Source organism: Nipponia nippon, unplaced genomic scaffold, assembly GCF_047370975.1.
Source record: "Nipponia nippon isolate SJK-2023a ecotype South Korea unplaced genomic scaffold, ASM4737097v1 scaffold_3, whole genome shotgun sequence".
Lineage (NCBI taxonomy): Eukaryota > Metazoa > Chordata > Aves > Pelecaniformes > Threskiornithidae > Nipponia > Nipponia nippon.
The window spans coordinates 124,389,224-124,404,767 of NW_028262347.1; the positions used below are offsets into that span (position 1 = coordinate 124,389,224).

The 15,544-nt window shown below is 43.8% G+C and overlaps 1 protein-coding gene across 7 annotated transcripts in view; it reads left to right on the plus strand.

Moving 5' to 3' along the window:
* The window catches only part of PTPRE (protein tyrosine phosphatase receptor type E), a 112,775-nt gene that overhangs the window by 67,953 nt on the left and 29,278 nt on the right, over positions 1-15,544 (plus strand). For 6 of the 7 annotated variants that reach the window (XM_087766440.1, XM_087766438.1, XM_087766437.1 and 3 more), the window contains exons 2-5: positions 1,702-1,811; positions 9,756-9,858; positions 10,122-10,195; positions 11,913-12,049. In XM_087766440.1, coding sequence (XP_087622566.1) covers positions 1,709-1,811; positions 9,756-9,858; positions 10,122-10,195; positions 11,913-12,049 — 417 coding nt within the window. In that variant the 5' untranslated portion in view covers positions 1,702-1,708. Of the gene's footprint in view, positions 1-1,701; positions 1,812-9,755; positions 9,859-9,966; positions 10,043-10,121; positions 10,196-11,912; positions 12,050-15,544 lie in introns of those variants that run through there. The other variant, XM_009475735.2, reaches the window with a different exon arrangement.

Sequence of the window (15,544 nt, forward strand, 5' to 3'; positions counted from 1 at the left end):
GCGTGCCGAGAGCCTCGCTGCTGCTGCCATCCCTTCGAAGCGCGAGAGAATTAGTTTTTAAGTTTGTTCCTCTCTTTTAAAGAATGCCCGGTGTCTGTTGAGTTTGGATTTAGTCCTAGGTGTACCGGAGAGGCTGGGAATAAGGTTCGCTTATGAGTAACACATGTGAGAGTGGCGAAAAGGTGGTCTGAAAGTTGTTATTACAGAAGTTTTTATACATTTGAGCTTATCCACAGATTATTTCTGGTGGATTACCCCATTTTATATTGAAGGGAAGGATTTTCAAATGGTTATTCTAATGACTGCCAAGTTCCTGGATTTTTTTTCCCTGTTGTTAGGCTGTACTATATAATGTCCTGTGGAAATTGTAATTTTAAATGTACTATACTGAAACATCGGGGAGCTGTGTTGTGCAGTATTACTGCGGTTATAATTTTAGCAATGGATGTAGAGCCACCATCTGGATGTGTTCTGGCATTTGTGAAATACAGAAAGTAATGCTTGCGTGCTATGTTTTTTGCCAAAGAAAATATTTTAAAATCGAGCAAGGCCAGCTAATGGATGAGATGGCAGCCTCTTATAATTAATGTGTTTATTAGGGACTGGATAAATTTACAGCAAATTAATAACAACATTCATTTTTTCCACATAAACCTCAATTTAGAGGGACTAGAGTATTTCTAGACCAGCTCATTTATCTACAACTATTCATTTCCCTGAATTTCTCTATAGTCTTCAAAGCAGCAGCATGTTCTCATCACACCTTTTCTCTGACCTTCTCTATGTTGGCAATTATCTTCTGGTCTCACAAAACCTGAAATTCTCTGTATTTGGAAGGCTCTGGTGAAATGCTTTATAGCTCGCAGACTCATAGCTGTGGCCCATGTGTCCTCCAAAGGAATGTATCTATGAAGCACCGCGTGTATCTCTATAGGAAATCAAGGTAGGATAAGGCAACTCTGAAGGGTGCTTGTTACACATACTTTAAGCTTCGTGGTTGTTACTGGTCTGCTCGGTGGTAAAAGCTTCCCTTCTTTGGTTTGGTCTCCAGGCATCTGTGACGCCAAAATTGCGTGTCGAAGTTGCATGGCGTAGAAGTATTGGTCTTGCGGAGGAAAGTCACTTGGACCCTTCCGACGGGGTCTGGCCACGCTGGGGTTTTGGGCTGCTTTCCCCTCCTTGCAGCCCATGCTGCTCCTCCTCGTGCTCTTTGCAGAAGGTATAATACATGCAATCATGGCAGGAACCACCGAAAATATGTGATTTTTGCATTTATTCTCAAGATTTGCATTTATTCTCAAGATTTCTGCTGGTACTTCTGAGTTTTCTTCTTATCTATGGAAATGACTTGCAGGCTCCTCGCCTCAGTGTCCTCAGCTGCTGCGTTTTACTGATGTGGAGCAGCTTTTCTGGCCTGATTCCTGTCGTCGTCTTTGAGCGATGGCTGAGCGTTCTCTTCCTGGTCTTGGATTTACAACATTCTTGATGAATTCTTAGTGCGCGCAACTGGTATTTTCCTTTTCCTTCTGCGTCAAAACTGAAAGTTAAGCGATAAGGCAATGGGAGAGTAAAAAACAAGTTTTAAAACATTGCTCATCTACAGTAAACGTTGCTTTTTGTTTTATCTTCGTTCTGACGTGAGGAAAAAACGTAAGAGTAATTTGACCTGAAAATTTATCTTTTGCTTTCGTTTTCTTTTAGGTCCAGGATGGAACATTCCTGCTCGCTCCTGCTGCTCTGTGTTAGTTTTCTCTTTGCGCAAGCCTCGCCGCCCAATGGAACGGAATTGCCAAAGCCAACGACAACAACCAGTAAGGCCATCGCTTGGTTTGCGGGGATGGGAGCGGGTGTGGAAAGGGACTTCTGGTGAGGTCTCCCTGGTGATGTAGTACTAGATATTTTTCCAGGACTTTGACCCTGCTAATGTGCTTCTAATCTTGCAGATGACCTCTGTATTTGATCTATATACGACCGGTGCTGTACGCTTTGCTTTCTCTTTCCCATGTATGGGAAATGCAGAGGATAGCTTTGGGAGAGGCGGAGAAGCACAGGATGTCTCCTCCTGCCTGGGCTGCGAGGTCTCCACACCCCAGGAGCTGTCACTGTGGATCTCCAACGTGGTGGGACCTGGACACAGATAATATGAAATAAAGAAATTATCAATTAGACAACAGGATGAGTATATTTAAACATCATGAGGAACTGCGGCTTTCATGTGTGTTCTGTGTTTTCTAATGGTACGAGCTGTCTAAGGCAAGACTTGAGGAGATGGATAATAGTGCAGGTGTCCTGCATAAGATTAGGTCAGGTGAAAAAATAGAAAAACCTTTTTCAGAGACCTGAGAGCAATCTTCTACTCACCGGTCCACCACAGCATCTCTTATGCATCCTCATTTCTATTTTTGGAATTTCTTCTTCTTGCTTCAAGCCCTCCTACGACTACATCCTAACATATTACAGTCCTGGAGAGGGGCCCGTTCAAGTCAAATAAGGGTTTGTTGGGTTTTTTTATTGAAGATACTGATTCTACGATTATGTTCTGTGACGGGATGATATATTTTACTTGCACATTGTCCTTATCCTTCATGATCCTAGCTAGCTACCTTCGAAATCCCTGTGCTGGTGAGTGGTGTTTGCCAGGCAGTGGTTCCCTGTTCAGGCGGTGGCAGTGCGTGACACCGTGCTTACGTCAGAGGGGGATTTCCGAAGGGATAGCTGCTCCGTGGACTTGGGTGAAGGGAAGTAAAGCTGATGATGTTCCGTGTAAACAGGGTGGTGATACCTTGATAACTTTTCAGATGACTGTTGTTGACACCCAGTCTGTATAGGAGGGTGTTTTTGTGTTTCAGTTGGTTTGTTTTTAATCTGCCTGTGAACTTTACACCCAAGCAAGAATCAAATGCCAGGCATGGCCGATGGCCACTTTGTTTTGGTCCTTCGTTGTATAAATTCAGGTGTTTGGCGTTTGCTTCCACCAAAATCTGAGGCCGGAGCGCAGCAGGGGCAGCTGAGCACTGCCCTGCCTGCGCCCTGCCTGCGCCCTGCCAGACTGCGCAGGGGAAGTGGAGGGGCTCTACCGTGAGTCGTGACAATCTTAGGGTTGTTTTGCTTAGGGCTTTCAAAACATATAAATTGCTACTATTGGTCTGAATATGTAAGAATATGGGAATTGGGAAAGGGAAGTAACTTGTTAGTTGTATCACTTCCCAGAATTTTAATAAAACTAGTAAAAAGGGAGTTTCTCCATAGATGCTGTTCATCTTCAAAGCTTAATTCAAAATTGTGTTGAAGTTAAGTATGATAATATGGATAAGAGTAATCTTACCATCTGTGTTTTAATTAAATCTTAATTTTAGTGATACAAGTTAGAAATAATTAGTACGACTAAGCTGGTTTTTTCTAAATATCAAAGCCTTCCTTACTTTGCAGTGAGAAGTGAAGAAGAGTTTTGGCTGATAGACAAGTGCATGCACACTGAAAATGTATTGCTGTGCAGCAACTTCCAAGATAATAGGATTATCTAATACATTTGATAGCCGTTGACTTAATACAATGGTTTTTTTAATACAAAAATAAAGATTTTTGATTGAAGTGTCAAGAAAGCTCCATTTAAAAGAATATGGAAAGAACTGAAGGAGTCTAAAAAAAAAAAAAAAAATCCAGCTTTCCTTTTGCATACTAATTGGATAAATGATCCAAAAAGATAAGATGCTTTTGATTCTGAAAGGAGTAGTTCTAATTTCTTACATGTCATTATTTTAGCTGACTTGGTTTTTAAAACATTTTTTGAATTAAAATATTGTATTTCTTCTTATTTTAAACATGGATACTTGGTCTGTATTGCTCAATTTTTCAGCACTATTGCCATTTTGCTTCCTACAAGAGTATCATGAAATTGCTACCATGAAATTTCCCTTTCATAAAAAAAGAATATTCTGGAGTTTATTGCACTGCCATTTACTGGAGAAGTTGCACTGTCATCTATTTCGTGTATTCAACTATATTAACTAACTACAAACCAGTATTTATTTATTTGGATTTGCATAAACAAACACATATTTCAAGTAGATAAAACTTTATGCTATCAAATACGTGACAGACTATTTATATGCGATACTGTCCATAGCATTCAAATAATTCCTGATTACTGAAATATTAATTAGTTATCCAGTATTAATCATAGGCAGGGTTCTTTTACTTCCTCTTACATTTTTACTGTTATGTAGTTTAAATGTGAAAGCAGCCTGAGAGTTGCAGTAGGAAAGCTTTTAAGTCCTTTCCAAATGTTTAAATTTCTTTGGTGTTTACTCGATGAATATTTCATGGGTTTCATGCCCATCTTTACAATTTCTTTCCACTACGGGTGTATTAACATGCAGAGGTAATGAATTTATCAGATGAGTGGGAGGTTGAAAGGCAGCAAACGGTGCAGCTTTTGATGCCCTATTTATTGCTGGTTTAAACTTTCAAGCAGTTAGTGGGTGTCTTTGAAGATAACGGAAGCAATGTATAGAAAGAATGAAATCTTGCTATACGATAGCCAGAACGAGACCCAGAGATGGGGACTTTCTAGCAGAGATGCTAGACCTATATAGAAAACGAGGTTTTTTTCATGTAGAAAACGAGGTATCATCAGAAAACTGCGTTTTGAAGAAGGAGGCTGGCTCAATTTACTTGGTATTTAAAAGCCAAAGGGATGCTTGCCGGTAGATACTCAATTTCAAGAATTAGTTTGAAAAGCAGAACTTCAGAAATCGGTGTTTTTGGATTGGGGGTTGGACTAGGTGACCTTTAAAGGTCCCTTCCAAGCCAAACTGTGCTACGATTCGGTGATTGCGGTGGCAGGCGGGGCTGTGCTCGGTCCGGCCGTGCGGCATTCGGCTCCGGGATGGCAAACGCAGGCACAATTCCTCCACTTGCTGCTGCTTGCCTTCCTGCGTGCTGCAGGCTGCGGACACTGGTTTGTCTTCCCTGCCTGCCTTTTTCCTTTGCCCTTCCTTTTTTTTTTAATTTGGGTTTATTTTTCAGTTGTAGCAAATGCATCTCCTGGTTATCAGCTGCGTATCTCCTTCTTCTCCACAGTCAGGGCACGGTGAAGCACAGTGATTCTCTGCAGGGTTGGGGTTTTCTCTTCCAAAAACAGCGTGAGAGAGCGTAGTCTGGACTTTGTGATATCCCCATTGCCCTGGGTGGACTTCTCCTGCCCGGCCATTGCAGCACAAGTTCAGCTGCACCTCAAGGAGACAGGGTGGCTAGATGAAAACTGAGAAAGGAGGAGGGTTCTTCTTTTATTGAGTTAACTTGTAGGTTTTCAGTGCACTTGAGTCACTTGAGTGTGTCTTCACCTTAGCCTCAGTCCGAATGATGGCATGAGGACAGCGCCTCTGCGCTCTGAGCAGCATCCCGGTACCCCCAGCAAGGTGGGCACGCAAAAGGGTTTCTGTCCTGCGGCTCTGTGTCCTTTGGTGAGCTCTGCTGCTCCCTTCAGTTGTTCTTGGTGAATTTTGAGAGTTACCTGCATGTGAGGAGCATGTGAGGAGCACTGAAAGACTACAGTAAAAACTGAAGATGCTTCATTGCCCTTTGACGCATGAACAGGTGAAGGAGTAATATGGAAGATACTCAACGCTCTCATGGATGATAGGTTATCTGGTGTGAAGGATGCTCTAAATTAGTGTGTGAGGTCTTGCACGGCCACCAGGCAAGCTGGCTGCAGAAGCTGGTGCAAGCTGGACTGAGCTCTTCAGCACAGACACGTCTGAGAGCTCCTGTATCCCGCACGTGGGGGATGCGTTACTCTGCTAGATGTCGCGTGTAAGTACCAGCATTGTGGTGAACTGGGAAGCGCTGGGGTGTGTGCCTGCAGGTGACAGAACACCGCTATTAAAATTAGACCAGAATTCTAGTCATAATCATATATTTTGTAACACGGCACTATTTAAGATTGCTCGCACCGTGTTTGCCGTGCGATGGATAAGGTCTGCGTCAAGATGTTGCAACAGCCGCTCTTCATGTAAAATAAACGTCGGAGGAGGTTGGGGTCCTTTGCAGGGCTGGATGTCTGAAACAACAGTTCTGACCCAAAACAGAGGCAAAAAGCCTCTGTGGTCAGATTTGACTGAGGACTGTTTAAAGGACATTTGTGTGTCTGCCGAAGGGACAGCAGAGATGAAGGATGCACCCTGAAAAAACCCACTTGAAGTCTAACCCAAATAATGGGTGAGAGCAGTTGAGATTTAGTTTTGGAGAGGTGGAGGGTTTTCTCTGTTGTTTGAAAAGAAGTTCAGACCTGTGAATAAATAGTGTCTGTTGTGGAATTTCTCCTGTGCTCAGATAAACAATACCTTGTCTGCTCTTTGTCAAGCGCCGGAATAATTTCAGGTACCTGATTTTTGCTAATCTAGGGCAAGCCATGTGCCTTGCCTTCTTAGCTTGCTTTTGTGGAGGGAGAGAAAAAGTGCTTTAATCGCACTTTTATTCATGGGCCATTTTACCGTTCAGATCCTATGTGCAAAGGAATCGATCCAGGGATAAAGAAAACCAAAGTTTGGGAGAGAGTGTGGAGGGAGGATCACGGGACAGTTACCGATGTGCATACACTGCTGTTGGTTCCCTTTTTTTTTCTTGTGGGTGGTTTTGTTTTTGACACATATGGAAAGTGGGAACATCATAACCCTGAAGGAAACGGTGATACATTTCCAGAAAGAGCTGGCTGGGCCGGCGGCACAGGGAATGAAGCTGGGAAGAATCCATGCGTCAGCCTCAGTGGGTGGCAGGGGAAGCACAAGGGGTTGCCACCATCCTCCTGGTGATGATCCTCCTCTTGTCAAGATGAAAGTCGCTATTTCATTGTATTTCTAAAAAAATACCCTTGGGGTGATGTTTTTCATGTAGCTGTGGACAGAAGGCCCTGTGGTTTTGGACCACAGCACTCTTTGTGTTGGAGCAGTGGAAACTTTTCCCTGGCAGTGGCTGCAGTAGAGATCTGCTTTAGAGGACGTCTGCCTCTTCGAACGTCTGCCTCTTCGGCGTGCGTTTACTCATAGGCTTCAGTTGTCAATTTTTGAGGCAGCACTGATTAAAACAAAATATTTCTGGTCTGTCTTTCAGTGTCCCCTTAAAATCCCACTTAATATGTAGGGAGTTGTGTTGACCAAAGATCTTTCAGCCTCTGAGTCTACAATGGCCTAAGCTCGGTTGTAACTTTCTCTTACAATTTTTGGACTACGTTTATAAAATTACCAATGCAGATATGGAAGAAAATGCAGGTAATAAATGCAACTGTTTAAAACCACACCATGCCTTACGCACAGGCTCTGCAGAAATGAAGCTGTTGGTGTGCCACTGCAAGGCTTCAAAAACAGATGTGCCCACCTACAAGGAAGACGGGACTGTTTGTGGGTTTTGACCTAATTTTCTTGTGAAATGGTAGGAGGAGAGGTGAGATCTTGATTCAGAGAATTGCATTGGTCATTGCAGGGCTGCTCTGTCTGTAACTAAAGAAATGTAGGCGGTAGTCTGCAGGAGGTTGAGCTTCTCTTCTCCTGGGTTGGATTGAGGCTTTCTGTGGTTGACCGGGAATCAGTTTTTCAAAAGCATGATGTTGGTTACATCAGTTTTTCTGAAAGGAGGAGACGGGGGATTTTGTATTGTCTAATGAACTGCGGGAAGCTTTAATTCCCTCGTGACTCAAAGTTGTTGTTTTTCTCCCCATGTGTCACGGGTCTTGACACGGAGCTGATGATGAGAACTAACACAAAACCCCTAAATCCTGCAGGATTCTGAGAGGTTGAGTACGAAATTTCAAAAGTGGGTTAAAGTGGTTCCTTTTTGCCTGTGAGGGCCAAAAATAGATGTTTTCGTTTGTTTGTTTCTTTGGCAGACCTTGGTTTCTATAGAGAGTGCAGTATTGCTCAATACCACACAGAAACTGTTAAGCTGTTTCTAGTGATGCACATTCATCCAGAGATGCCTTCCAGTAGTGATTTTCTGCAACCCCGTCAAGTTCTGATTACAAGTTTGTCACTTTTGTCACTTTTGTCTTTATATACCACTTAAATGTCAAGTTTGATACATTTTGTTGCCTTCCCTTTCTTTGTACTATTATGCTGGCTTGAGATACCTTCTTTCCTTGTGTGCCCCTAGTGCACCTATGCCTCGGAAGGAATTTTTTCCGTGCCCTAATTACCCCGTTTGAGCATCCAGCGACTTTCCAGCTGCTCACGAGATACAAACCAACACTCAAATGGTTTTGCAGGGATCAATTCTGGACAGTGGGTTTATCCATATGAGCTCTTTTGTATAATATTACAGGTGTTATGTAGCCTTAAATAGTTACTGTAATCTTGTGTTTTCGTGATATTTTATGTCAAGGCTTGTGGCAAGGTCTCTTCAAAAAGCCTTTGCTAAAAGTGTGAATGCAGGAGGTGCTAGGAGAATTACTGCTGCAGTTCTCAAAGCCCGCCGTAGGAACGGTGAGGAACTTGTTAAAGGCGTGTGAATGTAGTATAAAAAGAAAAAAACCGCACCAGCAGCCACAAAAGTTGCCTTAATTTTGGAAGAGTGTACGTTGGTAAGAAGGTATATAAAAAGTGCAGCTGAAGGAGGCTGAGGGAGGCTGGTGTAATGATGGAGAAACTGGGGGGTCCGGACCGGCAGGGAACCGTCCCGGTGGACGCCTCGAGCGCGGGCTGCTGCCCCGCGGGGTCCTCTGGTGTGACTGAGCACCCACCGGCCTCTTGCTCTGTCCCATGGCCTGGGCAATACATTCCAGGCATGGAGGCCTCATCCTTCCCATTTGGTGAGGTCTCCACCACCGCTCTTACACCAACCTGGATTTATCCGTCTGGTCAGAGAGAAAAACAGGCAGCAGGGTTATGTTTTGGTTGCTGAGGGCTAAGGCTGCGAGTTTTGCTTGCTTAAATAAAACATGTTGCTTTTTAAATTATGTTAATGTGTTATATACGGAATGGTTCAGCAGAATTAAAAGGTTACAGAAGCATAATGAAACTGAAATGTAAAGAGTCACATACACAAAAACACTATTAACAGAAGGATAAGACTTGCAATTTATACTAGATGAAACAAAATTTTAATTTTTTTAATCTCCATTCTGTTTAAAAGTCTCATCATTCCTACTTGTTCCTATATTTATATATAATATATACAGGATATATAATATAAGCCGTAGAAGATGCTGCAGTTTGCACTGTCCCCTCCTGCCTCCCCCCTCCATCATACTCAGCATCTGCTTTACAGCCTAACACAGCCAGCAGCGGTGTTTTGGGCTGGTAAATGAGATGGGTTTAAAACACATGTTGTATCTCTGGAGTCAATAAAATCTATAGGACGGGTGGCATTCTTGGGTGATTTCTGTCTGGCTGAGCTGATGCGCATAAGGATGCTGCAGCAAGCCTTTTGAATGGGCTTCAGATTTAGTTTAAAACTTTGCACCCATTAAACTTAATTACAAGTAAATTCTTTGCTTAACCGGTCATTCCCAAAAACATCCTTGACGTTCTCAGCAGCAGATAGTTTGTTTGTGCCTTTGAAGAAAAAAAAAAAAACACTAAAAAAAAATTGAACTTTCAATTTCAGCTTTGCATGTATTCAATAATTTGTGATGCTTTTAGTAAGCACAAGCAGAATATTGTACGGAACCACAGATTTTTGATAGACCAAGCACAGTTTCTGCCCAGACAAAATCAGGCGATCCGTGTCTATAAAGTTTCACGCTGGCTGCGTTCAATCCACAGACTCGACAGAGGAGAACAGTTTGCACAAGGACCTGTTGACTTCGATGCTGATTCTGCTCCTGGTCTTCATCATTTTCATTCTGTTGGCTGGCTATTTTTTCAGGTAGGTCTGAGCGGAGCTGTGCATGCAGAACTAGCTCAGTCTTGTTTCGATATGATCTAACAAGGAAATGAAACGTGTACTTATGGTGAGGCAGGAGCCTCCATCACAGCGTAGAGCAGGGTGCTGCGGCGGCGGCGGCTCTCACTCTGAAGATGAACAGAAAGAGTTTCTCCAGAATTACATGGTTGGTAAAGACTCGTTTGGAAAAACGCTTGTTACCTTTCAACGTAGTTCCTCGGATTAACGTGGTGTATGTATTCCAGGTTCAGAAGACATAGGAAAGCTGTTGTGAACTCTGGGGACAAAAAGATGCCAAATGGTATCTTAGAAGAACAAGGTATGGAGAGATTTGCTTTCCTTCTCATGCTGAATTTTGTTTGTGTATGCGCACGCTCATTTTCTAATTAAGAATTCAGTTATTCAGTTATGTTTGCTTTTTATTTATAAGTTATAGGATTGTTATTAAAGAGAAAACTGTTTTTAAAAAAAAAAGAGGTCCATATTTAAGTATTAGTATATACAATCTTAACTTTCAGTTGTTGGTTTTAAATAATTTTCGCTTTAAGTAGGGATACAGCAAATATTTCTTTGTAAATGTTTCTCATGCTCCTTATAGATGTTTTATTGGGATGCCAGCTGAGAGTCAGGTTTCTGGCACTGTGATCCTTGTATTTAGAGAAGGGATTGCAATATTTCTTCTTAAAAGGGGAAAAAAAAAGTCCTTAACTCTTTGTGAAATTACAGGCTGGTTCCTGAATGTAAAGAGAGACAAGCAAGGGGATGAGGCAGGGCAGTATCGTAAGCCAGCGGCACTAAAATAAAACACTCTCAGGAGTTGAAAATGTTTCCCCCTGACTTTTCTCCCATGTGCTGGGTTTGTGTCTGGCAGCGGGGAGCCCTTCGGGTGGGTCGCTCTGTGGGGCTCAGTTCAAACCTAGCAACTGTGGAGGAGCCATTCATTTCTTGCTTATAAATCATTTTAGCTGTAACAAGGAGAAAAAACTTAATGATAGAAAGAATTACGTCTTTGTGCCAGTTCCACATGGTTACGTATGAACTGAAGAGCGGGTTAACAGACACGGTGGCAGTCATAGAGAAAGTCAAACCTCTAAATATACCCGTCAGCTTCCTCTTGGGTCGGTGCCGGTGCACAGCAACCCCGGGGAGTGCGGTTTGGAGATCCCCGGCGCCGGGTAAAGCTCTTGGGCAATAAATCGTTAATGCAGCCACCAGTGAGTTTTAGTTCACAAGTGGAAATCGCCCCGTCATTATCAGCCTGTAGGGAAGCGGTCTGCCTTTCTGTTTGCCTTTGGTTGTAAATAAAACTTGTCTTCACCAAACAGCGGGCTTAATCCCTCCACTTCTTCCAGCCACCGTGCCAGGCAGCCCATGAGGATGCTCATTTTAATTTCCAGCTGTGTTCTTGAAGGGCGGTGAAGGTGTCCTGGGGCTTTACTTCCCTGTGTGAGCTGAGGTCTCGGTGGCAAGAAGCGCCCGCAGCAATCCCCGTACCAAAGCCTGCGGCCGCAGAGCGATGGCATGCCGGGGCTGGGGTGATCTGGGGCAACCGAGAGCAACAGCTCATCTTGGTGCAGAGCTTCTGGTGGCTGCCCAGTTAAAGATTTTTTTATTATTATTATTATTATTTCCCCTTCACAAGTGAAATAATCTAGCAGTATCTCTTCGGTGATAGATACTAAAAGCTGTCCCTGCCCTGTGGCAGAGCAGCTCCAGGCTAGTATGCTCTTCATCAGCAGAAGGAACCTTCTCCTTTTCTAAATAAAACTTGGTCACATTTTAATCTGGTGTAAGTACAGAAACCATTAGTTTTACCAGTAGTGGTTCTACTTGATTTTATTATGTTCTCAAAGAAGCTGCTTGGCCTGTCGTTTTGGTTTTTTATTTCATTTAAATCAGCTTTATCACTGATTGAAGTCTCATGTGAGAAGCAAGTTTTGGCATCTTCCAGCATAAAAATTAATTTGTAGTTGGAAATAGCTCGTTATCTGTTGCTCTGGGCATGCCTTTAACGCATACTTCCCTTGTACTGACAGAACAGCAACGGGTGATGCTGCTCAGTAGGTCTCCCTCGGGCCCAAAGAAGTATTTCCCTATTCCAGTAGAAAATCTGGAAGAGGAGATACGGATGCGATCGGCAGACGAAGGGAAACTCTTCCGTGAGGAGTTTAATGTAAGTGCTCACACGTGGAGTGGACGGCTGCGTGGCGAAAAGTGGGGGGCAAATCAAAACACCTGCAAATATTAACGATTCTTTTAAAAATGGTTGGTGTGTGATGCTGCTGTCTCAGAGCCTCAGCACTTGTGTGAGTGTGCTGGTGCTGTCTGTACGTGCCGTCACGTGTGGTAGGTAACCTTTTATCTGGACAGAATCTGGAACGATAACTGCTTTTTGATACGGTGATGCCAAATTGCTAGTATATAAACTGATGCTTGCTAACGTTTAAAGGAGGTCTTCAGCGTTTGCCTGAAGGCTGGAGGAGAGGAAAATTGAATATGAGTCTCTTTAGCATTGATTTTCTTGGTGGGGATGGAGGGTTTTTTTGGGAGTCTGAGTGTTTCACCTCTCTGGGAAGTACTTGGAGGACAAGACACAGTGCGGCCTTTAATATTGCCCTAGTCAGGTTTGACTGCTTTTCTTTTTTTTTGGTAATTTGACCCTTTGCTCTTTGTTATCATCCCCTTCCTTCCCTGTTTGCGGCGCCCTGTGCCCTAGCACATACGCTTCTATGAAGTATCTCAACTTTAAGGGTTTTTCTTTAAAGTATTGTCTTGGTCGGAAGGGGGAGTTTATTTTCTGCCCGTAACCTGAGCTTCAGTAGCCTGTGGTCATATAGATGAGTCTTAACCGGAGTCTGTGGAGAGCTGCTGCAGAGCCGGTTTCTATGGAGAAACCCGGTGCGATGAGTCTGCTCTCGCACGTCTGCGTTTGGGGGCCTCTTCCATACTTTCATTCTTTTCGCTTCCCTTAACAGCAGAAGAAAGTTGCACTGAGCGGTAGCTTAAATGGCAAATACAGAGTTGTCAAAGCCGATGCACACATTGATTAGACAGTCTGTTAAGTTACCTTCTTAATTAGTAGCATATTTATATCTGCAATTTGTTTGATGCTTTATTTAAAACACATAAATCCTTTGCCTTATCAGAGAGGGAGCATTGTGGAGATATTTATCAAAGTCAACAAAATGAATGTGAAAATTAATCTGACAAGATGTGCGCTTGTGAATTTTGACTCTCCTGATTAATTCGTTCTGCAGTTAGGAGTGAAACGAGCCATCTATTTTTATTTTTAAAACCTGCTTTGCTTGGATCGTTTTCCGCACCATGCTGTGAGCGTGTGAGTTTCTGTCTGCACACAAGCGCTGAGTCGGAGGACTGGGGTCCGGTCCCCACAAGTGAGCAGCCTGAGCAGTGACGGGGTGGTGGTACATAAAGTCTGCTCGATGCTTTATGTGTTTGGTTTTTTTTTTTTTTTCCCCTGCTGTATCTCCTGTGGCTGCTTGTGTGGATATATGAACTGTTTGCTCAAGCCTGAGGGGGGAAGAAAGGGTGAAAAAATGAAAATCGGAGTGATTGATATTGTAGCATAAACCAGGAAAGCTGACAAACAGGAGTCTGTTATGGCAGCACTGGAAGGAAGAGGGTTGAGAAATCGGGACCCTTCGGCGCACAGATGTGTGTGTGACAACCTCACCTCCAGAGCATCCCCCGGCACTCAGCTCCATCCTCCCTCCAGCCGAGGTTACACCTGTACCTGCCCCGCGAAGCTGTAGCTGTCAAATCCTGCGGTTTTTGGCTGGGTCCAAAGCCGTCGCCGCTGGGCAGGCGAGGCTGCGGGAGCTGCTGCTGGACCAGCTGCAGCCCAGGGCTGGGGATGCTCAGCTGCTGGGGCTCTCTGCCCGCTGCGGCGCTGGCTTCGCACAGCCCGATATAATGCGTCGGGGGTCAGGCATCTCCGGGAACCCAGAGACAGGGTCTCCATTGCGAATTTGAAACAGATTTATGCTTAAAATGGCGTTTTGGCCAGTCCTGTGAGCCAGCGGTGGCCCGGCACGTGCACCAGCCAAAGAAGTTAGATCCCAAGTGTTTTTTCTGGCGAAAAGAAACCAAAGCAAGTGCTGATAGACGAAGACCCGCAGCGGATAGAAAGGATTTTTTTAGGACAGTTCTCTTAAATTTATGTGCCTAACATAAAGTATTCTTCAATACTTTTGATTTTTATCCTTAAAGCCTAAATGACTCTTAAGAAGTACCTTGCACTTGTTGCGCTTGTACACTAACCAAAATAGCAGAGGCTCCTTCTACCTTCAGTTGCTTCATTTTTTTATTATTTGATTTCTTTGTGAGCACAGAGCACTAGGAAGAATGTGTTCTTTCTTCACAGGGGGAAAAAAAAAAACAAACAAATCTGTTTCAAAAGTATTCCTTTCTGTCTGGTCCCTTCAAATAAGTCTCACCTCTATTTATCATCTGTAACGCAAGATGAGCTGGATGTTTGAAGTTTATGATGCCTAGCTTATTGCCTTGATTTTCAGATTAATGTCTGAAAACCTTCCTGGAAGAATTTGCTTTTGAAATTTTAATTTTGACTTGATTAAGATGTCCCTGCGATTCGTTCAGTGAAAAGAAGGAGAAGATGCGCCGACGCTGGGGTAGGTCGAACCCCTCGGAAGCTTCAGAGAAATTTTGGGATTCCTGGGAGCAGATGAGACTGCGGTGGCAGCAGATGACCCAGTGCCACCGAGACTCATCGGCTCCTCGTGATCGGCGGGGTGACGGAGAGGACGTGATGAAGGCACCCTCGCTGAATCACATCCTCCCCTCCAAAGATGGGTGGGAGCAGCGAAAGGGGCCGTGTCCTCGCCCCGGGGTTCAAAACCCACGTCAGGCAGGGCAGCGGGACATTAGGAGGTGTCCAGGGAGGTGTCAGGGCCTCGCAGGAGTGAGGAGAGGTTATTTTGCCAGAGAGAACTACTTTTTCATGTGTTTTTCACATGAAGATGCAGAACTTGTATGGCTGTTTATGAGGAATATGTTGCCTGACTTCTGGAGTTTGAAGAAATGGTGTTTGAAGTGCTAATTATTTCTTCTTATGCAAACCATAAATTAAGTTTCTGTGTTTTATAAATTGTAAATGTATTTTAATTAGCAAAACCATGGGCTTCATTCAAATAAGGAATTAAGCAATTTGCTAAAAGCAGCTTTCTTTTTCAACTCTTTTTTAACCTTCTCTGTCCTTTCTTTTACTTACATTCACAAGTTTAAGTGATAGAAAAAAAAAAAACAAAAACACAACCCGAACCCACAAACGCACGTTGCTGTTTCCTCTGTGGTGGTGGCGAAGCCCTCCCCGCACCCCCGCTTTTGTCCGGTGTCACCCTGACAACACGGATTGCTGCTTTTAAGGGGAAATTTCAAGCCCTGCTCTCTGCCAGGCAAGCGGGGATGGTTGCTTTAAGCCGCACAGCCGGTTACCAGTTTTTTCCCTTCCCCGACGTGATTCAGACCGGGTGGTGGGAGGCAGAAGGTGGGAGAAGGCGGTTGTGCATTCCCAAACCGCGGGGATTTTACCTCGGTGGGATCCGACGCGCTAACACCGGGTTTTAGGAATTCAGTACAAGAAACTTGATGAAACTCGGTTCTTGTTTATGCCGTTCTCGGTGAGGGG